At 42.0% G+C, this 26,357-nt stretch overlaps 1 protein-coding gene across 1 annotated transcript in view; it reads left to right on the forward strand.

Annotated features, from left to right (window-relative positions):
- The window catches only part of LOC116672026 (partitioning defective 3 homolog), a 398,621-nt gene that overhangs the window by 297,035 nt on the left and 75,229 nt on the right, over nucleotides 1-26,357 (forward strand). The window contains 3 exon segments of the mRNA XM_032503572.1: nucleotides 5,974-6,102; nucleotides 14,169-14,247; nucleotides 14,250-14,470. Of these exon segments, the coding sequence (XP_032359463.1) occupies nucleotides 5,974-6,102; nucleotides 14,169-14,247; nucleotides 14,250-14,470 (429 nt within the window).

Genomic DNA, 26,357 nt, shown 5'->3' on the forward strand with positions numbered 1-26,357 from the left:
TTTTCTTTCAGGCTCACCTGTTCCATTTGCAGATTTGACTAATGCCAAGAGATTTAACACCTCATATGCGAGGTTGAACCAGGTGGTCCATCACATCCCCGCATTCACTTTGAAAAGCCACACATTTTCGGAGCAGGAGACAGCAATTTTTGCTGTCTTGTCTCCCTAAGTCAGCAACTTCCTGTGAGCAAACCACAAATTCGCCACAGAAGATGTCAAAACAGATTAGCTTCTCTCAAATCTACTCCCCAGATTAAATGATTGTAACAATCAAACTGGCTTTGAGGCTTTGCATAATTTACTTTTTCTCCCTCTTTTGAAATTCTGTCTTTGACTTTTTACTCCTCTGTTGTGCTGCAGCCTTGAAGTATTATTACCCTGTAAATCGATAAAGATGATGTATGAGGCATCCACTGCTAGTGGTATAAACCCTTCTGTTTTCTGTGATGTATGAGGATGTATCATATTGAATGGAGTACCTACTGTATTTACTGACTTTTATTGTAAAAGCAGACACATACAACAAAGCCAGCTATTCAGTAATATGCCTAATGTGCAAGAGTATTTGAAAACATTTTATTTTATGAGATGCTGTTGGCATTATCAGGACACTTTGATTGAGCACTTCAATTTTACTCTCAATGTTTCATCACATCAGTGGCAGTCACAACATTAATAAAGCATATATAATATATGTCTGACGCATGTTAGATTACATGCCACACAAATGAGGTTTGATGGCCAATCAGACATTATCGGGGCCAAACTAAGATGAATAGCACAGAGCCGCTCAAGCTCTGAATGCATTCTAAATGTTATAAATATTCCCCGCATCTATCTTGATTTATGTGTGCATATCACTATCCTACTGATCAAATCTGCGTCTTACTCAGCTGTCATGTTTTGAAACTGAATGTCTTTCTACTCCGGCCATGTGGTTTTTTTGCGATGTACATCTCCCCTCACCATCTTTCTTTTCTCTTTTGAGAGCCCCTTTTGCATTTGTGTATTCATCACTCTTACCTGCTGTTCTGCCACAGTTGGATAGATGCTTAGGAACGGATCATTAAACAGAGCTTCGGTCTGGTGGACTGAAGCAGAAAAATAAGATCAGATTTCATCAGGACGTAAATGGCAAAACATTGTTTACCTTGCTTTAATGGAGATGTAAGGTCTGGCTGTTGCTGTGACCAAGTCATTTCAAAGAGCTTTTTAACAGAATAATCTTAATTCATTTACGTCATTTTTTTGTTGGTTCAAATTTGTTTATTAGGATAAACTCTTTGAGATGTGTCACCCTGTCTTTGGGGGTCCCAACATGTAACACAATTCAATTCAGTTGCATTTATAGTATCAAATCATAACAAAAGTTATCTCAAGACCTTTTAAAGATAGAGAAGGTTTAGACCACACTCTATAATTTACAAAGCCCCAACAATTCTAGTAATTCCCCCAAGAGCAAGCAACTAGTGCGTGCAACAGTCATTGTCAGCAATACGACAACATACACAAAAAAAAAACTTACAACAACAACACATGCATACGTTCATCAATACATTACAACCACTAAATGGCCAAGGTGGCCATTGATAAGTAAACAGTGTGAGATGATCACTAACTACAGTCAAATATAAACATCAGGTAGAAACAGTAGGCATGAGGATGGACTGCATCATTAAAAAAATAAGGATTGACTGCATCATTAAAAACAATATGTCAAGAACCATTGTGCATTTCAAATAGCTACTTGAGCTATTGTGTTGTATGTATGTTTAAATAATGTACTATCTAATAATAAATGATGTCATCAAGATGGCCAGTAATTATACTGCAGTGCAGCCACATTAAAAAGAAACTAGTCAGACCTTTGGGTCTAAACAACTAACTCTTTCCCAAACTGCAAGGTACTGTAGTTACTCCATTGTCATTCTACCCATGTGTTGCGGCTGCCAATCAATATCTTATTATCAAGCCTCATCAACCTCACTCTCAATACAACTAGCCTGATGCCAGCCCGGATTAATGCCAAGGTGCCAATACTGGCTCAAGAGTTTTACAGAAACAGCCAAGTATCTCCTTCAACACTGATTAACTCCAAATCATTACTGTTTTTTATTGGATTCTCTGCGTTTCTCAAATGAGACACTTATCTTCCAGAGACAGGTGTAAAACTCAATACAGTTTGCAGTTTTTATACCCACACTGCTATCAGAGATTTCTGTATTTTCCTGCTAAGAAAATGTTGAGTGTAGAAATATTACATTAGGGTTTGTGCATCAGTGGAGGTTGGGTGGCTAATCCTGTGTTCCAGCACGGCCCCACTGGCAGAGCAGAGCCATGTTGCGAACCAGCAAGTGTCCCGATAGCCTTCTAATAGCTTCGGTAGTATCGTCCATTTCCTCCGCCTCCGTTTGATGTGGTCCCTCCTTCTCAGGCCTCCAGCGAAGGGGGAATAGCGGGAGCTGCTGCATGCCCAGAGTCCTGCTCAGTCTAATCCGCCAATATGTTTCACTATGACAAATCCCTCACTGTATTGATGTTGATCCAGAAGAAGAAGAAAAAAAAGTTGATGGCAGAAGTTTTTTTTTTTTTTTTTTGGAGGGTCGGAGCAAAAAGAGACTAAGAAACAAATTGGAAAAGGAAAAGAGGAAGGTGAATTTTCCTCTGGAAGTTAATGAAAGTCCTTGAAGTGAGGCGAGGGAAGCTGTTACCTGCCCTGAAGACAGATAGCAGGCTCACTATTATTAGCATTCCTAGCCCCAGCCTGGAGTTTTATGCCTTACTAGAGCCATTTGTTGATTAATTAATCAGGTAATGTATGCTATATGTGCTACAAAAGCACCCACACTTGCTCCTTTGGCCTCTCCTGGGCTCTCTGCACAACCATAGACCATAATCTCCTACCAGGCTACAGCTACACATTCAGAAGAATTACAATTCTAAAGCAGCTACTACCAAAGACAACCCATTTGTACAAAGGTCCTTGCTGCTTTTAATGTTAAGTAAAACAATAAACATCCGTGAGGGAAAAAGTCTCCCATTTCAAAAATATATTCACTTTCGCAGGCCCAAAGTCAACCTTGTCTGATATCATTTTTTCAGCTTTCACAGAAAGTTTTCAAACTGTCAAATAAAGCCCAGCTATGGAGGAAGGTAAAAATAAACTGGGATTGAAGCACCGTGGGGCTGGGAGACTGCAGAGCTTAATGCTTTTTCCTGGTCTTCTGTCTGAAATTGAATGAGACTGTTTAAAAAAGCCCATGTGGAACATCATAAGTCTGTGTGTACTATGCAAGAAAATCGAGTTACATTATGTAATACAAACAGTCAATAAAAATCCAGTCCTTTTCTGTGATTATATTTATTGAATTTCTTCTCATGTCCCTCATCCCCATATGCTTTCTGCTATTGCCTTGTCTTTACAATCATAAAATGTGTTCATGTAAGTGGCCTGGTTTCCACCAACCTGACAATCATAAAAAGTGCAATGTTTGCAGAATATACATATTCAAAAGTTTTTATTGAGTTTTCACATTTGAAACTGGTGACAATAATAAAACATATGACAATAATACAAAAACTAAAAACTAAACAGGAAACCATGTTTTGATGGGATCATACCAGCCACAACGCCAAATCAGGCCATAATTATACATAATTGTTAAATTGTCCCAAAAACACTGGTGTGATTTGCTTACCTTGAACGGCAGCTGGATTCTCGCAATATCACAAGATCACACTAAAATTACGGAATCACATACTAGGCCTGCACGATTCGGGGAAAAATATGAATCATGAAGTTTGTACACATAGAGGCTTTAATGAAGAGAAGGGAGAGCATTAGCTTGGGAGTGCTTTAAAGGTCCCATGGCATGAAAATTCACTTTATGAGGTTTTTTAACATAATATGCGTTTCCCCAGCCTGCCTATGGCCCCCCAGTGGCTAGAGATGGTGATAGGTGTAAACCGAGCCCTGGGCATCCTGCTTTGTCTTTGAGAAAATGAAAGCTCAGATGGGCCAATCTGGAATCTTGCTCCTTATGAGGTCATAAGGGGCAAGGTTACCTCCCCTTTGTATGCTTTACCCGCCCAAGAAATTTGGGGCCCAAACCCTGAGAGGGGGGCCTCATAGCCCTTTAAAAAGACAAAGTGGCAAATTGGTCAGGCCAAAAATCCCCCTTTTTCGGGGTTTAAGTAAAGGGGTTTTTGTCTGAACTACCACTCACTGGGCCAAACAGCATCCTGTAGGGCTACAGCCCTAGGGGGGTGGTTTTTGGGGGTGTGGGGCTGCCCAAAAAAACAAGGTTAAGATAACAGTGGTAGTTTAAATCCCGCAAGGTTTTTTTTTAAAATCCCGTTTTTTCCAACTTTTTCCCAATTATGACTTCTCAACGGTTCTGCGTAAAAACCCCACTGGCTTCAGTTGGGTTTTTGCCTCCAAAATCCCACAACCCCAAAAAAATTTTGCGGGTTGCTGTTAATCATTTTGTTTGGGATGCAATGAGCAGTTCTTCCATCAGAACTCTTTCAACGGTCGTGAGCTGTGTGTACACTTGTTACCTCCTTGCGCTGGATTTTTAATTTTTTGCTCTGCCTCCCTTTGGTATTTAAATCCAGTGTTCCCCCAAAAGGCAGAAAAAGGCGGGTAGGGCCCCATGCTTCCCTGGTGTTAACACCACAATCCCTTTAAATTTAAACCATTCATTTGTCTGCCTCCCCCCCCTATTCTGAAACTATCTCCAAGTATGATATAACAATAAGAAATTGTAAACCGTAAACGGTTTCAATGGTTGCTTCCCCAAAATCTATTTATTTAGGGTTTTCCTGCCCAAGCATATTGAAAATCTCACACCATGGGTCAAAGCAGACAGAGTAAAACTGTATTTTCTGCATATGGTGTGCAGATGGGTTTATCTGATGATGATTTATCTCCATGTGCAAATCATGTGCACGTCCTGGATATCTGTCTGTAGTACTTCCTTTTTCTGTATCCTGTCATTTTGCATTTCCTTGACAGGTGGCACCAATAGGTAACAGCAGGAAATGACATCATACTTTCATGATATGGCCTTTCCAGTTCTGTCTCAGAGAGGTTATCCTCTATCTCAAAGTCCTGTGCACATGTACAAAAGTTGACAGCTGTTGTGTTATCCACAACCACATTGTTGTGAGTAATGAAGTCTCAGCCAGTGGAGTCACTTAATAGAGATGTCCACATATTTTGTTTGTGCGTGTGCAGCCCTGTAAATGTACTGCAGTCTGTTTCATTCATCCAGCACCCAGCTCGGTTGACCTAAGGACTTTACAATCTTTGGATTGGCTTATTCTCACCTCGCTGTAAAGCTGTAATGGGTTTAACGCTACCAGTTTGTCATTCCCGCCATTCAAATGTCAAAGTTTGCGACGCTGCCTAGAAAGTTACAAATGATGCCGGTGAGCTCGGACGTTTCCTCAACTTACGTTTTATTCCCTCCTCGCTCCAAATTAAATCATGAGCCATGACTGCTCCCATCACGCTGTAAACTCGACAGCTCATGGAGGGAACGTGGAGCGCATCCTTACTTTTAAAAAGCCTATTTTTTTGTTGCCATTTACCACTTTCCAGACTTACTCTTAACGCCACACACTGAATCGTTTCTACTGTCCTGGATAGAAACTTGACAGGGAGGGAATTCACCACGCTGAGTAATCTTTTGATATGGCTTGATGCATTTTGATTGCATTTATATGAAAAAGTTATTCTTCCAATAACGAATGGGTGCCGTGGGAGACTCGTCCTGAGCTGTCATCCCAGCACAATCCCGACCTGAAGCTTTTGACAGTTTGACACTTTAATTTCCTACTGAGTATTTCACCTGAATTTACCGGACAAAGAAGAGACATGCTGCTGTAAAAATAAATGTCCATATTGGGTTTGAAATTATTAAAGTCTGGGCCTCAATTAAATCCTCTCTGCCGTTCTATTTTACTCAGGTTTGGAAAGCACCGGAAGGATGAGCGGCCAGGAGACAGGATGGAGAGAAAGGACTCCAGTAAATGTAAAGCTGAGGACATGCAGGCGTCAGAGGAGGAGACCTTGCGGATGAGGCTGGAACAAGAGAGGTGAGTGCTCAGACACAGCTCTGGCTCGCTAAAAGCTTCAACAATTAAGTCCCAGCTAAAAAAAGAACGAGAAAAACCCCACTGTTAACCGGGAAATTAGCAAACTACCTAATTAGCAAAATGGCGGAGCAAGGTTGGGAAATTCTGGGAAAGTACTCCAATGTCAATTTGTGAAAAGTCCCTTTCTTTTATATTAGTACATTAAATAGATCATTTATGGATTGTTGTTGCCTGTGCCATTCAGAGGCGCTGACCTCTTAATGGTGCTCGTAGGCCCCTGTGGATTTGGCATGATTGAATGGTGCTCATTATAATAGTGAAATCGATTTGGCACTGCATTTGCCTACTGCTGCAACTCACCCAGGTTGTTAATTGCTCAAGAAGACGCTGTTCGCTTTATTCCACCCCTTTTGGCTCTATGTCCTCTAGTGTTTGTGGACATCAGGACGTCCAGAAGAATAAGGCGAGCCATTGGTTTTTGCCGTGTGTGCCTCATCCCTTAAAGACAAGCCCCATTTAATTCTGTCCAGCATCGAAGACAATATAAAGTGGCAGGGTAAATAAAGAGACAGCTTTCTGCCTCCATTGTTCTCCACCAGCCAAATGAACTCAGTAATCAAACTGTGGTGCATAATGACAGCTAATTGAATAGAAACAATAGGGCTTGATACCGCTCCCTCTTACGGCGAAGTGAGAGAAGGATGGATGGCTGTCGAAAATGCATGGTACAAAGAAACACAAACAAGTGCGCGCACACACACACACACACAAAAACAAACACACAAGGCTGTCTCCCTTGCTGAATGGAACATCTGGAGGCCTCGCTCAAAAAGCTTTAGCACATTTCTTTTTGGTATTCAACTATGACTTGCAGTGATGGTCCTATACACTGAGGGTGTGAACCCCTCTGGCTGAGGGCCCAACACATTTCCCTCTGTGCACCCTGGAGAACCAGCATGCCTGGCTTTCCATCCAGATCTGTCCCCTTTGAGAAGCTCCCTGACGACCGCCATGCTAAGCAGCAGAATCAACACAGACACACAGTGGGCATGAGATATATAGAGTACATGCCCTCACAACCCCTCCCTCCCCACAAACACATACACACTATTTAGATCCTACTTCTTTTCCTTCACCGCTGTCACCCAATTTCTCCGTCTGCTACTTGTCTTGCAGCACGTTCTTATTCCCAGTCTTGTTTGTGTCCGTTCTGCATGTGTGAGCTCCGGTCTCAGCTGCCTGTGCAAGAGGGCCACCTAATTCTTTCTTTTTGTACATGTTCCCATATCCCATCACTCAGCCAGTCTAGGATTGTCCCTCGTTTAATGAAAAGAGAATCCGGAGGGAAATCGGGGTGGGTAATAATAAGCCAACCTGCCATGAAGACAAGTCGATATTCAAAGCATTAGGGTTCCGCAGGACGACAGAAATCCATTGCTTCTTATATTTTTTGGTTGCACTACTGTATTACTCCAAGGTGTTACATTTGATTGTCTTAGTTCTCTGCTTAAGGTGAACACTCTGATTGATTAGAATGCTGCCACAGAGACCATTTCAAATTGCGTTCATGAAATTGTGGATTGGACCGTAACAGGTTTTCCACCCTGGCAAGCACAGTGTTTCAAGCACGACCCGGGATGGGCTGCAGCCAAACTCCCGGCTCGGCTGACATTAGCGATCATTAATTTAAGCAGACAGCGGCTTTTAGCGATTCAAAATAGGAGTCAGCGAAGAGGTGAGACAGATTAATTCATAAAACCTGCCCTTTTTACCCTGCAATAAGGCAGCTATGGTTATATATTTAGAACTCTGACCTTGATATGATTCATGCAATTTATGGTTTGGCCTGTGGTCCGTGCAGACACAACCCGTTGATTTTGAGAACAAATCAAAATAAACGTTGTTGATATCTTGTCAGCCTGTTATGGATGAAGATGATAGAGAGGAGAGTACATAAAACTTTGACTTTATTGCTACATGAAGCACGGGGCAGTGCCTTTGATGGAGAGTGGTCATCAGCAGCATTTGTTTTGCTAAAATCTTTTATTTTTATTTTATACAGCGCCGGTGATTGACTGTTTTCATGTCTCATCAAGCCGACATTAGCACCTGGGGTCAGGCTGATATAAATCTTTGTTTATCCCAGCGGTTGCAGCCATTACTCTGGTCTCTTTATGCCTGTGGACAGCGCCCAAGACACCCCTATCTGATTGGCTCATGTTGAGAGGACTATGGCGACAACAAGCTCTCTGATTGGACCTCGGGTGGGTTTGAGAGCACCCGTTTCTGTGGCTTTGGCAGTCATTCATACAAGGCCATGGGGGAGAAGGGAGAGAAAGAAAGACACAGAGGGCAGGTGCTGTTGCTGGAGCTTGTATCAGTCTCTGACTTATCTCTGCACACTCTCGCCCTGGAACTATATTTTCCCGGCCAAAGAGGCAAGCACACAAAGACAACCTGACAATGTTCCTTCTTCATTTTCCGCCTGAACTGAACTCCATTCTCTCTGTCTTTCTCTGTGGCAGCTGATTATGATGTCCATTCCCTCTTATCTGCTCGGCTTCGGTTGGCTTCTAATCAGCGGCCAGCACTCCACTGCTACTCTCGTGTACCCGCTCCCCAGACCACAGCAGAGCACATCACTGCTTTTTTTTTTTTTTTTTTTTTTTTTCGACAGTTGCCTGCTTCCTTTTGTTTGTTGTTTGACTTCCTGCTGACTCTAGACAAACAAAACCTGAGCAGTGATTCCAGAGTGGGTCAGTCAGCACAATTTATATTGACAAACCGCAAAACTGGATCAGGCGTGAGAATGTGGTCTTTTCTTTAACAAAGGTGGAGTTCCTCTCCTATACAATGTTCAGGGTACACTGAACTTAGTGCCACTAATAATAGAAGAAATAAGACAGTTTGCTATAAGGCACACCCTTTCGTTTTAGTTTTTATCACAGTGATTGTGGTACCAACGTTATAATTCCCCTTTGTCAAACCATCTCATTATTTCAGTATCCTATTTGAGTCCCATTTGCATAGTGAGTTCAAAGCAAGCTCCAACTTGCTGATTGGGAGGTGTGATTACATTTGTAATAATATTGATACCTACAGCAAGTTTATGTGATTGTTAATACCACAGAAGTTGGACAATTATCTCTGTGATTGCATTATGCTGTTATGGGTCAAGGGTCAACACAAAAGATGGGCTGTCGTAGGTTTGCGATTCTGCACAGATAGTTGCATGCAGAGTCATTTACAGCACGTTGATTGGTTTCAGATACATTCTCCCTTTCAGAACAATGGAATATGTTTTGGTGAGGCGGTATTGAAATGAGCAATCTATTCAAGGCAGCTGGATGAGAAAGTAAAAGAGCAAATACATTCTGTCTCACCCACCACAGTAACAATGCATATTAAAGAGGCAGGCTTTCAAGCTTCTAAGTATGTTGACTTCAAAATGAGTGTCCCCCCCGCCCCCCGTCTTCTGCATCTCCCCCTGACTCCCTTGGGTAGATTACACATTGACAAACATATGGGGAAGGAGTCTGCTGGCTTTGTTGATCCAAAAAACAGCCCTGTTGGATAAATAGGGAGATTTATTCAGCGTAGTGAGGAAGGACTTGAGGTGGGCTGACACTTTGCTACCAGTTCACCCCAAGCCTGTCATTCTACCAACACAATATGTTAAAGTAATTACTTTATGTGACAGTCTTCTGCTTTCACGTTCATATGCTGAAATGAATCTTCGGCAACGATATCATTGCAAATTCAGTTTTATTTGATGTGAAGGTTACTTTAGTGAAAATGAATGACAGGAAAAATAACAGAACAGAAAAAGTTGAAAGGGAGGAATGTTAAAGAAAGCATGTTGTCATCTGGCTGACACATAATTTTCTTGAAGACACGGTCAGTCACTGGATTAGGGGTTGAACTTTAACTCCCCTAAAAAACCCTCAGCATTAGACTGTCTAGACTGTCTTTCAGCCGGGAGGAAATTACTTTCCACTGCACTGTTATGAAGAACAAGCAAGTAGGCATTGTATTTTATTTAAAGGTACATGTGAGGTCAATTCTACTTCTTAGAATATAGAATAAAACACAGACCACACATGGAGAATCTGAGCAATTACTGAGGAACTAGAGGAATTATCTTCTTTTTTGTCATCAGTCTAATTAAAAGGAAAATTAAAATCCACAGCTGGGCTGCAAGGAAGCACTACAGCTTGATTGTCCCCTTTTTAAAATAAAATATCCCCGGGCTGGTTGCATTAAAAGCTACAGTGTCCTCTCCTCTCATATGTCGTATCTGGTAAGAAGAGAGGAGAAGGGCTGGTAATTGGGGCTGAACAGTAATAATGTGTTTAGTGTGGGCAGCACTTTCCTCAATGTTAACATGCTGGGCCATTAATTGGCTAATGGAGTATATATGGTACAGCGCGGGGGTGATCTCTCAGGAGAAAGTGGGGGAAGGAGAGGAGTTGGAAGTGGAGCAGCAGTTGCAGGTTGTCTTAGAAGACAGCAGTGAGCAGGTTTGGAAGTAAGGTTATAGCTAATCAGCCTATTAAAAAGCAATAAAATGGCTTTCAAATTCCAGTCCTGTTTCCTACTAAATACATTCATACACTACTAATTTGTTTGATGTTTTGCTGAACTCTGCATAGTCATCATAGGGAGGAGGTGGTTGAGCATTCAGGACTGGGGCCCTTGGTAAATGTAACTATTGTAGCTTCAACAAGTGAAGTATGTTCACAATAACTATTTTGCAAATTCAGCCACACAACTCTGTGAGGCTATACTTAGAGATAGCATTGCGTTGAGCTAAATGCTAATGTCACATTGCTAACCTGTTTATATTTAGTAGGTGTAATGTTTACCTTGGTCACCATCTAGTGTTTTAACATGCTAAATGGCCCTACACTGAAAATACAGCCGAGGCTGATGGGAAAGTAGTTAGTTTGGAGGTATTTAGAGTATCTGACGCATTACGATTTCGATGGAAACTCATGATAGTGGTCCCCTACAACTGAACACACTTTGGCACACATTGGCTTAGAATTACGGCAAAAATTGCTAAACACACTGTAAACTCACAGGACTCTCTTCCCGATTTACCGCCCCCCCCCCCGGCTTGAAAAAACTCTCCGCTGTCGGCTACGACCGCTGAACAGGCTACACTTTGTAAACAGCCGCGGCCCGCTTAACTAGTCCTCCGTTAACGTTAGCAACGTTAGCCAGGACCAGTCGGGACCACTTTACTGGCTGTGTCTCAATTTGTTTTTGCGAGTAACCAAATCCGGTACTTAAGCTAGGTACATAATTCAATGTGAGTACACAAATGTTGAAAAGACATGAAATGCCCGTCCCTAGTAGCTGTGATAAAGTAGCCTGAAGCTAATGCTTAGCTGTTCAACAGGAAATTAGCCAACTCAACATGCTTATGGGTTCTAAACTGTCTTTTCAAATACATCTCCAATATTTACCCGAGGTTTGGTAACGTCTCTGGTCACGCAACTGTTATCAACATGCCAGGTTTTTAGGTTGGGTAGAATTTATCTCCGTTGATCCTGTTTGTTTGCGCTGCGTTTACGTTTTTACAGGTATATCTGGCAACCCGGCCTGGCTGCCAAACTGGGCCGTTGGTAACAACACACAGGTCATGTAGCATTCAAATCCCAGCTGCCACAATGTGGTTGAATCTTAGAAGGGCTCTATGAGTTGTTGGGTGACGTTACTTCTTGTTGACGTTGAAAGTATTTTCAAACAAAACTGAGACTAGCTCGCTTCTCCCTCCTCCTCATCGTGGATATCCACAATCCAATCCAAACCTGTCAGTCGGCACCTGTCACACACAGACGGACAGATCTGTTGAATGAACAAAAGACCCGTGACTTTTCCACTGAAAAATGTGACGAAAAAAGGACGTGATGAATAGAAACAAAAGTTTATTTTCAAAGTTGAGGAGTGTATAAAAGCAACAGTGTTACAGCACAAGATTGACTAAATGAAACTAATGGCAACAGCATGACTCACATAGTATCTCGTTTGGTATTTTAGCTTGTTAATGTCCTTTTATTGAAATGCACCTATTAGCTTTATCCATGTCAGACTCCTGAGGCCTGGCAGAGAAGTCTCTCTCTTTTAGCTTCATGTCGCCAGTCTAGCCAAAGCCATTATCTCTTCCCAAATGTCAATATTGCCATTTTTATGAATCTGATTAGTCTATAAAACGCCAGAGGGTTTTGAGATCCCAACAGACTTCCGTGAACCTGTGGTAACATCATTGTCTGGTCCTTCCTGGCAGAGATCTGACATCACTTTAGCCAGATGGCAGGTGAAAGGGCTTCTGGGAATTAGTGTTTTTCTCCCTATGAGGCTTGTTTTCTATTTCCTGACAGGGCGAGCTAAAGTCATACGACTCCGAGTACACACAATCGGGCTGTGAGTTGATAATTTCCATAATGCTCCTGGTCCGCGACAATGCAGAAATATAGCAAACCAGCTTAGAGGCTTTATAGATGACTGCATATCATGCAACATTGCATCAGGCCTCCATCAAAATCTCATTCCGCAGATAATGCTCAGAAAATGGGTTTTTGGACAGCTAAAAATAAACAAGGCAGTCTATGGGTAGGGTGTGGGAATTGGGTTAATTCGGCATTGAGAAATGGAGATTGTTTGAAATGTGATTACTGTTATTAAAATACACAGACATGGGTGAGAGAGTAAGACTTGGGGGGATTCCAGCTCTGTTCCAAACCTGTCATTCATCTGTGAAGAGCAGCATTGGGGGGGTCAGAGGTCAGTTATGACCTGAGGTAATAGGGAAGTCTATCACCATTGGGAGGTTGCATGCTTGTATGCGTGTGTGTGTGTGTGTGTGTGTGTGTGTGTGTTACCCTACTGCAGGGATAAAACATCTGGAACCAGTGAGCAGTCTGGTGGCTGCTGCCAGGGTCACCGCAGTGGGAGGTCACACCCCCCAACCCCCCCCCCCCCCCTTCTCAGCCCTCAGCCCTTCCTCAGCCCTTCTCCTTTCTACTCCCCACTGTCCACCTCCCTGCTCCTACAATGCCAGCACCATGACTGAGTCTTGTTAGCTGGGCATTCACATGGAACCATTCTCTGAGACAGGAAAAGCCCTGTGAAAGGCTCTGTTGTGTGGAAGTGGTCCCGGGGAGAGGAGCGGCATAGAGTGAGAGGAAGGGGCTGAAAGGAGGAAGAGGAGGTCTGAATGTTTCCCTCCCTCCTCTTCTTGTTCTAAGACCTGAGGGATAAGATCAGTGCACCCGCCTCGGCCCTCTAACGGCTCATGGAAAGCCACATATTTGAATAGCATGGCTTGTCTTCTCTCACGACAGTGGAATCATTTTTGCTCCATCCTCATTCCCTGTTACTTACTGTAGTAGAAGAAAGCCACTTTAAAAGTTTGAAAAGAAAGTATCTCTTCCTAAGGTGTGGATTGATCAATATCTATGAATGCACTTTAAAATTAGAATGTAAAACTCTCTGAGTCTTGGGTGGATTATTATTTCTTACCCCATTTCTTTGACCCGTGTTGCTTCCTTACTGTACAAGTCTCTCAAAAACCATCAAGTGGTTGTTTTACTACTAGGTACTTTCTTCTTCACAAAGAAACATGTAATTTGTAAGTTTGCATCTTTATCTGAGTTCCTAGTCAAACAATTTAGTTAAAACAACATGAAAACGGAATGTGTTTCCATCAGCAGAGCTGAAACTAATATTTTGTTCAGGCTTCCTAAGCATCAAAATAAACAATAAACTCCATGGAAAACTTTAAGCTATTGGGGAATTTGAAATGGTTCTTTTGCACTAGCTAAAGTTGGCCAAATACACAAAGGCCCAAAAAAATGAATTAGCAATATTTTACAAACATTTCAAACCATCCAAAACCAACTTTTAACTGCTTAAGAATGAAATGTTTGTCAGGCTGATCGTCTGAAACCTATTTATTTGAGGATTTGAAATCATATTCAATTTGGCATTTCTGAGCATGGTGTGTAGTTTGCCAGATGATTGACACATGAAAACATTTCTGTAATATGTGTTTATCATAGAATACAGGCCAAGATGCGGGAGCTTCGGGAAAAGCAGGCTAAGGAGAGGGAATATGCTGAGATCAAGACATTGTCGGCGGTACCTTCAGCTCAGATGAGGAGCACACCTACGCCGGCATCGGATCATTAGACTCGTCGGTGGACAGCAGCAGCATGGAGACTCACAACCACCACTACCATCTCCCCCAGAGTCCCCAGAGCCCTCACCTTCCCTTGAGCCCACAGGACAACGGCCCACCCCTGGAGGCTCTGTATGCCCAGGTCAACAAACCTCGCAATGGACGCCCTGCAGCTCCAGACAGGTAGGGGGCGCCCAAAAAATACTCCATGTGCAGGCACTGCAAGGCGGTTAACTCAACACACACATCCACAATACACAAGGCTCAACAGTATGCTTTTAACTCTCTACCTTTCTCGTTCATTCAAACAACACTAACTAGCTTTGGGCCTTGTTCTTATGCTTTGCAACAATGTAGTTCATTTACTCCTCGTCTATAATGTATAAGCAGTGGTGTGATTGTATTTGCTGACTTTTACTTGGGTTGTTCATGCTGCACAGAAAAGCAATGAATTTCACACAGGGTTATATCGTTTCCTCATCCCACAAGGAATTGCCCCTTGCCAGTAGACAGGATCCACAGGCAAGGGAAAACAACAACAAGAGCCTGTCAGTCATTCTCCATGTGCTGGAATTTAATATCATGCAGTCCTTCTTTTCCATTATCCTTGGATCACAGCTAATCCTTCCCGGCCTCTCACACCTCTCTCAGAGAGTCACACTGCATGTGACTTCGGCTTGTTTGTTGCTGGGGGGGTTGTGTTGCTCATAACCTCCATGTCAACACAAATATTTGATGGGACTACAACGCCATGCAGAGCTTTAGTTTCATATTACTGTATTGATAGGCGTTTGCCAAAAAGTCTTATTATCACATATGTTTTTATTTATGTATTTATTCGCTTTTATAGCTCCAGTAAATGGAGTACAGCTTTATAACCTATTGTTCACTTAACAAAGGCTATCATACAATGTCGACAAAGTCCATCCAACAGCCGCAAAACCTAAATCAATCCAGTGAACCAGGGAACATGCTGGTGGGGATATCTACAAGACATTTGGATTGTAGAGAATTGTTAAATGGATTAATATATCTCTTATCTTATCTCTCATTATTCACTGCAAATTCACATTTTCTTTCTCTTAAATCATCTTTATTTATCTAGACTGTAGCTTTACAGTGAAATATATTTAGCTTTTATAAAGTATATGTTCCCTCTGCTGAGTTGCTGGTGTTCTGAGGGCCACAGGTTTCCTGTACTGTAGGTCATACAGTATCCAGTGGTGAGAAGTCAAGAGATTTCTATCCCCATGGTCTGCCAGAACCTTTCAGGATGTTATTAATGGGTCGGATAATACCTACCTCCTGTGATTGACAGCTGTCACTTGGGGGCTTGTGACCTTTCACTGCTGGGCTCAGGTGGGGTGACCGGCTGTGTGTGTTACCAAGCTGTGTGACCAAGAAACAGTGCCTCTCTGTGAGTGTGTGTATGTTTTTTTAAGAGGATTTACAGAGGCAGAATCTCCATCCTGTAACACTCCACATGACAGTCTGAGTAGATATGACAAGGTTATCTGGCCCCTCTGATAGCCAACTAAATCCATGTGCCAATACATCCGGGGCTTAGTAAAGGCCACTGATCCATATGTCTAAAGTGAAGGTTACCTTCACGTTACCGGTGGATAGCCTTGCTGAATCATAACAGCTATCTACTGTAAACGGCCCACTTCCCAAGCAGAACTTAATGAAATATACTAGCAATGCTTGACTGGTGTTCAATGAGCCATTGTATTCAGATCACAAGACATTAAGATGTTGGTCAGTGATAGACATGATGCTATTGATTCTCAGTGGGAATATCAATAACCTCTGTGCAGGGATACAATATAAAAGCCTTAACATAAGACTACACTGAGTGATTAGTCTCTTTTTCTCTTCCCATTGCCAAGCAACCTGTTTTGTGGCTCTCACAGAGAAATGAAGACAAAGTACAAACCACCTCCTGCATAAGGGATCTGATTGTAAACAGATGCTTCATTACTTAGATATGACTTTAAAAAAAAAAAAATTCAAGTAGCCAAATTTCATCTGGCCATCTAGACAGTGTTCTGTACATACATACTGTACATACATACATACACTACCGGTCAAAAGTTTGGGGTCACTTAGAAATTTCCATTGAACTCCATTATAGACAGAATACCAGCTGAGATCAGTTGCAATGTTTTTTTAACCAGGGCAGCAGTTTTCAGATTACATTATGTGTTTACATAGTTGCAAAATGGTTCTCCAATCTTTTATTATTTAGTTTTTTTAAATGATAGCAGATTAGTAAACAGAATGAGCGTTTTGAACATTGGATGAATGGTTGCTGATAATGGGCAATGTAGATATTGCATTAAATATCAGCCAACCACTCGGGTCAGTTGGTATTCTGTCTGTAAAGGAGTGGTACGGAAATTTTTAAGTGACCCCAAACATTTGACCGGTAGTGTACATACATACGTACATACATATATACATACACAATTGTTTTATCCTTTAACATTGAAAAGAATTATTCATCAGGTCGTCTCTGAAATTCATCAGTTTCAAAAACACATAACATAAAAAAGAGTCTTATCTTCTCCTACCTGCGCTCTTGTTTTAGCAGTTTCTTGGAAACAGTGATTTCTCACCTTTACAGGTTTATATCAGCTCAAAAAGCTTAGTGCTGCATGCTAATTATAAACACAAGCTTATATTTAGTTTGGGGTATTGATAGCGCGGATAGTATGGAGTTTTATTTGCAGGGATAGGATTAGCTGTCACAAGGGTTGTGATTTAATTTGAAATATGCACCGCATGTTCAACACTGCATTTTTGTTTTGCACTCTCACTGCTTTGCATATCTTGTGCATGCCAGCCCGGCTGTGTGCCCGTAACATTTGTCTTGCTGCCTTTGAGATATACTAATAACTGGTTCTTATTTAGCTCAGAGGCTTTCTATTTGCAAAAAGGAGCTTGAAACACATACAGATTCAAAACTCCTGTCACTTGCCTATCGTAACAAACATAAACAGTAATTTGCATTTCTAAATCAAAGTTGATGGCACTTTCATTGTCAAATGTAAAGCTCCAAAGCGTGTGCAATGATTACTGACGTGAATCAAAACAGCTAAACTGGATTGAATTTTTTTGTTTGTTTTGTTTTTCATTTAGAGATACAGGATGATTTATAATTCCTTTCCTTTCTAACACTGCCACTTCTACTTAACCTTATATTTTAAAGCAGCCGAACTTCCTGTTTGAAGGTCAGGAAAGAGGAAGTCGATGAGGTTTGTGAAGGGAAGGCGGTTCATTCCTGCCTGTCAGTCAGTCTTCAGTATGAAAGCGAGGAATGAGTTGTGTTTAACCCTGACCAGGTACTGTTACCGCCTTCTGAGGTGGGCCCTGGAAAAACACACTCTGATCAAAGGGGCAGATTAGGGATCCTATTTTACAGGGATATAGGAGTTATTTTCTAGTCGAGTTATGTCCAATGGTCAGACATCTGTCAGCAAGCGAGCAAGTTGTAACACTCCTGAATAAACTGCAAGACAACAAGCAAACAGAAATTAATTCATTCAAAAATCACATTAGTGCCTGTACCCAATTTATGTTGATTGCCAACCCTATTGTCTATAATGGTCACAGTGTGTAGCAGTTTTTTTTATTTTTTTTATTTACCAAATAGTTTTAAATAAGCAAATGTTATCTTCTCTGCCATGCAGAGAAGATAACATTTGCTTATTAGTCTTTTTTAACTGTAGTTTACTATAACACTCATAAATAACATGTAAAAACATGTAACATGTAAAAACTGCCACTATCTCCTACAGCATAGCAAATATTATTATATGGGGATATTACTGTGTTGGAAGCCGTCTCCTGATAATCATGTGACCTCTAGAAGCATTGCACAACTGCACACATCTTTCCTTGTAAAATTGGTTCCAAGAACCAAGTAAATGGAAGTAAATTGAGTTGCGGACAGCCGTCCTCGTATTTTTCGATCTTCGTTGGGAAAAACACACCAGTAAGTGTTGGACGATGACTACTGTCAAACTAATCAGTAGCTCTAAAAGCCACCTAGTCAAACATCCCCATAGCTGGAACGACTTCAAACAACGCTGATGTACCCAGGAGTCTAAGTTCTCATCGCGTTGTTTACTGTGCATCCCTCTGTGCTGTCATTACAACACAACATTTTAGTCAAATAGATAGTTTTTTTTAAATCCAGTTAACTAATTAGAGACGCTGAGGGGCCCTTTGGTTGATGTGGGCGGGTGCTCCTGTTTAGAGGAGGTGGGATCCACATGCCGGCAATTGCCAGTTCCTGTACATTACAGTTTTGCATCTTAGACTCTTTTTTTATGCTTCATGTGTTTATACACATGTGCATTCATTTTATGCCATAATAAAGGCATTCACCCATGACTCACCACTGCTTCCAAAGCTGCGCTCTTGTTTATCCACTACAGTTAATAAGAAGAGGCTGCAGCTGGGTAAATAGACCGGGTAGACGCCTCTCTCTCTCTGATAGACCTTTGGTAATGGAGCTCTAATGGGAAGGTCAGTGTGACTGTAAAGCTGGAATGAGTCAGACCTGAGCCTATAAACCCTTGGAGATACAAGGACCCCTGGTTGCTCTGGGTGTCTAGAGAGCCTGCCCATTCTGCCGTATCGGGTTTTACTGTTCCTCTACGGGACCATGGTACAACAAGAGCTCGTTTGACAATTTATTACCAACCTCCACGTTATTAGACCTGGCAGCACCAGTGCTGTTTTGACAATGCTGTCAGACTCAGTAAAACTAAAGGGCACCAATAGAAATCCAGGATTTGTTCATGTTAATTTTTGTTAAGACCTTAAATTAAAGAAACACACATATCAATTTTCGCCCTAAAAACCTGTAGCATAAATTTGGTTCTATTACCAAGTTTACATAAAAGTTTGTTGTTTTTTTAGATCATTTTTTGGGCATCCTAGGCCTTTAATGACACAGCAGCTGAAGAAGTGAAAGGGGAGAGAGAGGGGGAAAGACATGCTGCATCAAGGAGTAAACCTCTATATATGTGTGCCCACTCTCCCAACTGAGCTATCCGGCTGCCCTGGTGAAAGTTAGTCGGGCGTAAACACCTGAATTGTGTTTTTTTTAGTTGTTTTGTTTCACTTTATGAAAGAAAAAAAAGTCAGACCCCGCAAAATAGAATGACCTCATTTCTCGACAGGCAGCAGACAAGTCAACCCCTCCATCTGCCGAGGGACCGTGGGGGTTTGGGTGACTGACGATGGATGCCGCGTTTCAGAACGACAACCTGACAGGTGCCAGACTCGCCGGGATTTGTGGGAAGCGAGCGTGAAACAAAGCATCACCTTTGCAACAGCAATTTTGATTGACTGCAGCTCCCATTACCCAGTCGAGTTTCTAAAGCTACTTAGAGCATGGGCGAGGAAGAGTCAGAGAGACACAGAGGAGATGGGGGTGGGGGGGAGCACAGGGAAAAAAAGATTTGGAGCTCAGCGATACAAAGCCATTGAAGTCCTCTGCAACTCAGCAGCTCCAGAGAGGCTGGCGGCAGGCAGCAGAAAGAGAAAGAGCACCTAAAGAGTCCTCACCTAAAGAAAAACTCACTGTGGTGTTTTCCCTCATGCCCCCTCCACACTAAAACTCAGTCCGAACCTTCACTTTGCATGGTCTTGAAATTGGATTAAGAGGTAGCTAATGCATTTTCCACAGCCGATAAAAGGTCAGGCTTTTCATCTCTGTGGAAGTTTGTGAGGATTTCTGTCCCACCTCCCCACTCTGAGGCTGGAAGATGTTGACGCAGGAGGTGAGAAACATTAATCTGCGGTGAGACGCTTCAGATGAAGTTTTTTTTTTTTTTTTTTTTACAGATGCCCACTGCTACTTAAACATACCCTCCTGTTGTTCAGAGCAACACGCCAAAGGAGCTTAATAACCTCACTACTGTTTGGATCGCCACACTAAGAACAATTCTTTTTGTCTGGGTTTTGACCCCATCACGCTTTTTTGGATGAGAAAGCGTTTCAGTGGCATTGCAACAAGGGCACATAATCATTTGGTTTTATTCTGTGCTGTATCGGTGGAATGGACCATTGGACGACTCCATTAAAGAAATGCAGTTGGTTAGTACGCTCTTACAAACCTCAGCCACATGATGACTGAGCCAATCTGAAGTAATCGCTTTTTCTTTATTGTTTGCTGTCTCTTATTTAGCGTCTGTAATTAACTCCACAATCAACCATCAGTGTTTGTGATTTTATAGTCTATTTTTCATTTAGATGCAATCAAAGGGAGATTGCCAACACTTTCTGACTGTAACATCTGTAGCTTTGATTAAATACTGCCGCTCAATAATTCATTGGTAAACAAATGAATCTTTTACGACCCCTGCATCTGCATTAAGACTTTAATAACAGCCCTAAAGTCTCTAATAGCCTTTTCTTGTTGCTCTCAAGGGAATAAAATTGATATGTCTAGCATCACGGAATAGTTTGCTTTAATGCGACACATACATTAGTTGTAACTAATTACATTTTACTCACTCCTTGGTATCTCTGTTACTCCAGAGTGTTTTGTCTGGTGTATCCAGTTCCTTCACCTTCTGTTGACTGCCGAGCTAAACACAACTTTGAGTAGACGCCGACTGTGTCACACTTTATTCCCAGGGCCTTGGCAGCATGTATTGGCGCTGCCTTTTGTTTGTCTTTGACATCCGCCAGCGTTTTCCATCACTCCCCCTGAGTGTCCTTGTGTGGGTGTGAAATTAGTGTCACAGTGAATGTGTGGAGTAGTGCCTTCTCCTGTTCTAATTGAGATTAAAAAAAGGACACCCAGATGATGGGAAGAGTTCATCTGGAATGTTAGCCCCAGTTGAGGGAGCCGCCGATGTAATGAATGAGCTCGGGTGAAGTTGTTGGTACTGGTGCCTGCAGGACATCCTCTGCTCCTGCTAAACCTGTGTATGACGCTTCGGCCCCCATACAGCTTTGGGAATGCCCCATGTTAACCCTGTATCGGTTACAAAATGAGGGTGTGAGTCAAATTCACTGACACATTCTCACACTGACTTTTGCCCTTTCCTTCCAGCTTGCTCCGTGCTGTGGCGATAGTGCAAGAGGCCTAATGCACCAAATGCACATCAGCCTTATCGTGGGGCCTCTACTCAGATAGCAGCGTGTATCTCCCAGGCAAAGCAAGTGAATCATTTTTTTGGGTCTGCTTTCATTTTTTTTTACCCTCCCTTCTCGCTTCAGAGAAGGCCCTGTGGGATGGATGTGATGAGATGGAGCACACAGAAGGCAATTTATCCTCCGTTTGTACCATTACGTTCATTTAAGAAAGCAAACACCCTGAAAGCAGATCAAGAAAGAGGGAGAGAGAGCGAGAGGGAGGGAGAGTGAGAGAGATATATAGACCCAGCTTGCCTTCAACTCTACATCAAGTGGATGAAGCTGATTAAGGTTGCACGTACATTATGTATTTTACCAACATCCCTCAAATGGGAAGCCTGGAAGACATGCATACAGTACCTAATGTATTTTCACAAGATGAAAGGAAGGGGAGCGTGCCATTTAGAGCAGGCGTGCCCCAGCAGACAAAATGGGGAGTGTAGATGGGGGGGTTGAATATGGCCGAGGGCTGCCAAAGCTTTGTTTGTTGATCGGCACCGGAGGGCGTCTTATACCCGGCAATCAGCAGCTGCAAATAGACAGTTAATCCCCCCCCCCCCCCCCCAACACTCCTGAAGGCTGCCGATGCCTGACACCGTAACTGACTGTGCTACGTCGAGGAGAGATTGACAAAATAGACAAGCATTTGCTAAGCCAAGAAACTAAGAAAGTTTTTCTATACAATTTAAAGGGAATGTGATGATTTGTTTTGAACATGTTCCAGCGTTTAATTGGAAGAAAGGACATGGAGAACATGCTGTTAGCAAATGCGGAATGTACTTTTCTTAATCACTGAGATCCATTTTGATTGAATAACAAACTCTGAGGTGCGCCTGTTACGTGAATATGTGCTGCCTTTGTGAGACACTCATGTTTTCACATGATAGATACCCAATTTCATGAACTAATCACGGGTTCTCTCCGCTAACATAGCATCATTGCTTTCATCCCTGCTATCAGCCACTCTCACACAGCCGCACCAGAAATAGGTCAGATGAGGAATGAAGGGTGGGTTTGCACCATGAACCGTGGCAGCAAGCAGATGACTCTGAAGCCTCCTCATGCTCCTCACCTTGCTTTCATCTTCAGTTACGCCGAATGTAAACACACACACATACACACCTCACAAAGTGACCTCACGGAGTCAGGCAGGGGTGCTAACTGCTGCTTTTTTCCTTTTGTGGGCACAGGTTTGCCCACCAGTGAAGTGAGGCCAGGAAAGTTATTATTTACTGTAAATTGAAAGCTTGTAAAGGCATCACAGAGTGTTTATGGGCTTTCCCTCTCACAGTAAATATAACTTGTGGAAAAGCTAAACTGGGCAAAGAAGAACTGAAATATAAGCAGAGCTCAACAGAATGAGGCACAGTAGTGCTGTTTGACCAAACATAATCTTGAGTTAGGAAAATAGCTTTGAATAACAGTGAATACAAAAAGAAAGGTGGAAAGAATAAGATCAATCATTTTATCATTGTATCAAGTAATTATTAGCCCTCTTCCAAATTAAAAATCGGTTTTGTCCAATGTCAAGATGAAGGTTACTACCAGACTGAAAGAATAGGTAAATATCCAATCAAAGGTTTTCTTGCTAGCGGGTACTGTGGTTCAGATTTTTTTTAGATGATGTATCTTATCTGTTTAAGTAGCCGGGTTGGTTCAGTGGGTAGAGCAGGCGCATATAAAGGTTTATGCCTTGACGCGGAGCTCCAAGGTTTAAATCTGACCTGTGACGATTTCCTCCATGTTTTCCCCGTTTCTCACCTACCAGTCATATCCATTAAAGGTGGAAAAGCCCCAAATAAATCTTTAAACAAAACAAAATGCAAGAAATCATGGACTGCAACTTTGTTGATGTATAAGCTCATATTGCCAGTGTTGGTTTATCCAACCACCACCAGATGGTAAAGATATTGGAAACTATTCGGAAAAGGCACTTACAAAAAATACTTGGCAAGTGATTGGATGATGCAACTGTCTATTACCATCTATCACAGGCTAGCTTCAACCAATCAGATCAAAACACCATATGATGTGTGTTTCTTCACCACCAGCGGAGGAGATTGGTAAACCAAACTCTTTGGGAGAAGAGTGAAAACGTATTTTCCATTGTCAGAAGTTGTTTGCTCTTCTTTCAATGAAGAAATCCTCTCCAGTTCTGATATAACTGAAGCTATGCAGCGTCAATGCTAACCTCTTTAGGAGCCGCAACTCTTGTTTTGAACGCCTTTCCATGTCATCACACACACCTACCTGCCAGTAGCTCCTGACAGAACCCAGATTGGGTTTTACTTGAGGACCTTGTCACAAATCATTTTTATTTATGTGGCATAAAATGCCCAAATTGCTTAACTATCCTTTAAAAATAACAGTTTTAGATGTCAGCAAAAATATGATTGGGAGCTTTATTATTATTAAATCAATGGTTCTGGTACTGGCCTTCAACCACCAATATATTACAGTACAGTATATTCTTAAAAACCTTAAAATTGAACCATAACCTCTTATTGTCCTTACGTTACTGCACAACTGACAGAACCCCTGACATATTTGTTGTTAAAAAGGGTTAAAATCAATAACATAATAAATGGACAAGGCAATTAAATAGTATAGACAGAAAATAGGAAGGCTTAAAAGTTTAGTACTGACCAGTGACTCCTGTATCCATTACCAGTCTGTGTCCTGAACACTATTTTCTAAGTGGTTACCGGGTACAACTGTATCAAGAAGTTAGTCCTTTGTAATCCAAAGCCAGCTGGTGTGTACAGGGCACATAATTAAATTTACCTTGTCCACATCTGAGCCAGCGAGCCTGTGCACTCAACACAGAACAGCATTAGTTCTCTCTATTTTAAGAGCAGTATCCATGTTCCTTTGTCAGACTACCCCATTGTCGTTCCAAGCCCTGTGCCTTGAACAAGCTCCCAGCGGCACATCGGATCTCAGCGAGAGCCTTTGTAATTACAGCGAGCTGAATGGGTGAATACGTCTCAAATCCCCAAGACCATCCAGCGACACATTCCATCTGTCTTAAGTCTCCTTCCAATATTTGAGATTGACTCATGAGGATGCATTGGAATAGTGCACACCACCACCCTTTTTCTTGCTGTTTGTGTCAAAAGTCTTTGGAAAGTTTCAGACAAAATTTGTCATCACCATGTCTTGAAAAATGTTTGCTGATGTTAAAAGGCCTCTTTTGCATCTTTCAAGTTCATAAAATGTCAACGCTTTGAAAAAATATACACCCAGAAGTGGGAGTTTTTTTTCTTTGCTTTGAGAAGTTAAATCTCATCATCTAAAGAAAACCTAATGTGCATGTTTTTAATAGAAAAGTTCATGCTCTTCAAGTTACAACTTTGGCCTCCCATTGTTGGACAGCCAGAGCCTTTTCTAACTTGTATAACCTAGGGTCGTGTAGTGAACATAGGGCTCATTTCCTGACTATTACTCCATCATCTCACACAGGTAAGATAGAATTAAACCATAATAAGGGGAAGCCTGTGGGCTTCCCTGTGTGTTTCTATCCCCAGTGAAGGCTGCTGGGGCCCAGACTCGGCTGTAGGTCCCCTCTAGCAAAATTTGTTAGGTCACCTGAGCCGGACCTGTTTGAGCTCACTGTGGGACCTAATAAACCCCTGTGGGGGTCACCAGACATTTCTAATGCCATCAGCATGCCTGTAAAACTGCTCTCAGCTCTTTGCAACGAGTAATGGCAGCACATGGCCTTGTTGGTCCGCTGTAATGGGCTGATGATGTAATCACAGATCATCATGGAGCCAAAGGTCTTCAGCCTGGCCTGTTTTCAAAGAAAAGTGAGCATATTCAAGGGAATCACGTAAGAATCTTTCAATTTCCACTGTATCCACTGTGATTGATGGGATTTGTTTCTGCCAGAAGAAATTACTGGGGAAGATAATAACCATAGGCATTTTAACCTAGTCAGTCTTATTGAATTGGTTCACCGATTGGACTGAACGTTGTGTACTGAAGGTCTCTAGTAATAAGCCCTGCTTTTTCTCTCCGTTGGCCTCTCCTATTTTTACAGTCTAGAATTGCAGAGTAAATATCCAGCCTCTGTTAGATATAGTTTTGAATAAATTCCATTATGGTTTTCAATGTAATGTTTTCACCAGTTGGAAATAACTGTCAACCCTATTTTCCAATGGTCTGCACTGCGTTCCGAAGGCGAAATTTACCAAAACTCAACCCCAATATCATACACGGTACGTCTCCTCTACAACATCGTGGACGACGAGAGATTCATCTTGGAGGTGGAAAAACATAATAGACATCACAGATCTTTAGAAGAAAAACACAACTCCAGAAAAGAAGGCATGTAACTTAGTACCTATTATAGTATATAGTATAAGTTTACTACCTGGAAGGGAAGGTAGATACTAGTATATTAAACATGTGATTTTTCTGTAAAGTACAAAGTAGAGACAATATAATCTGCGAGTCGGCTGGCAAGACACTCTTCTTCTGAGACGTGGTATGACGCATGGCGGAGGATGGACCAAAACAGGAACTCAGATGAACGCACCACAGATGTACCCTGTGGAAAAAATTGGTGAGATACCTTCTTATGAGATTCCAATATGTTCTAACAATCTAAGAAGCAACTAACTTTTAAAAACTGCAATTCTGTATATTCCGTGGTGGATTTAAGTATGAATTCAAGTTGCTTAAGTGGAGCTCTGTGTTATTGTGGGCTATTCCCATTTAGAAACACCTGTGTGACTGTTGCCTCTCTCCACTTCGCCAGCCAGGCGGATAGTCTGTAAGCGTCCCGGTGAGAGATGTCATCCCGGAAACACTTGTCTTCTCTGCCGTGATTAAACATAAAGAATAATCCCCATCCTGCAGTTATATGGCCGTCATTAAAGGCCCACTGCCAGGCCGACCTGCAGTCGGT

This window comes from Etheostoma spectabile, chromosome 22, assembly GCF_008692095.1.
Source record: "Etheostoma spectabile isolate EspeVRDwgs_2016 chromosome 22, UIUC_Espe_1.0, whole genome shotgun sequence".
In the NCBI taxonomy this organism is placed as follows: Eukaryota; Metazoa; Chordata; class Actinopteri; order Perciformes; family Percidae; genus Etheostoma; species Etheostoma spectabile.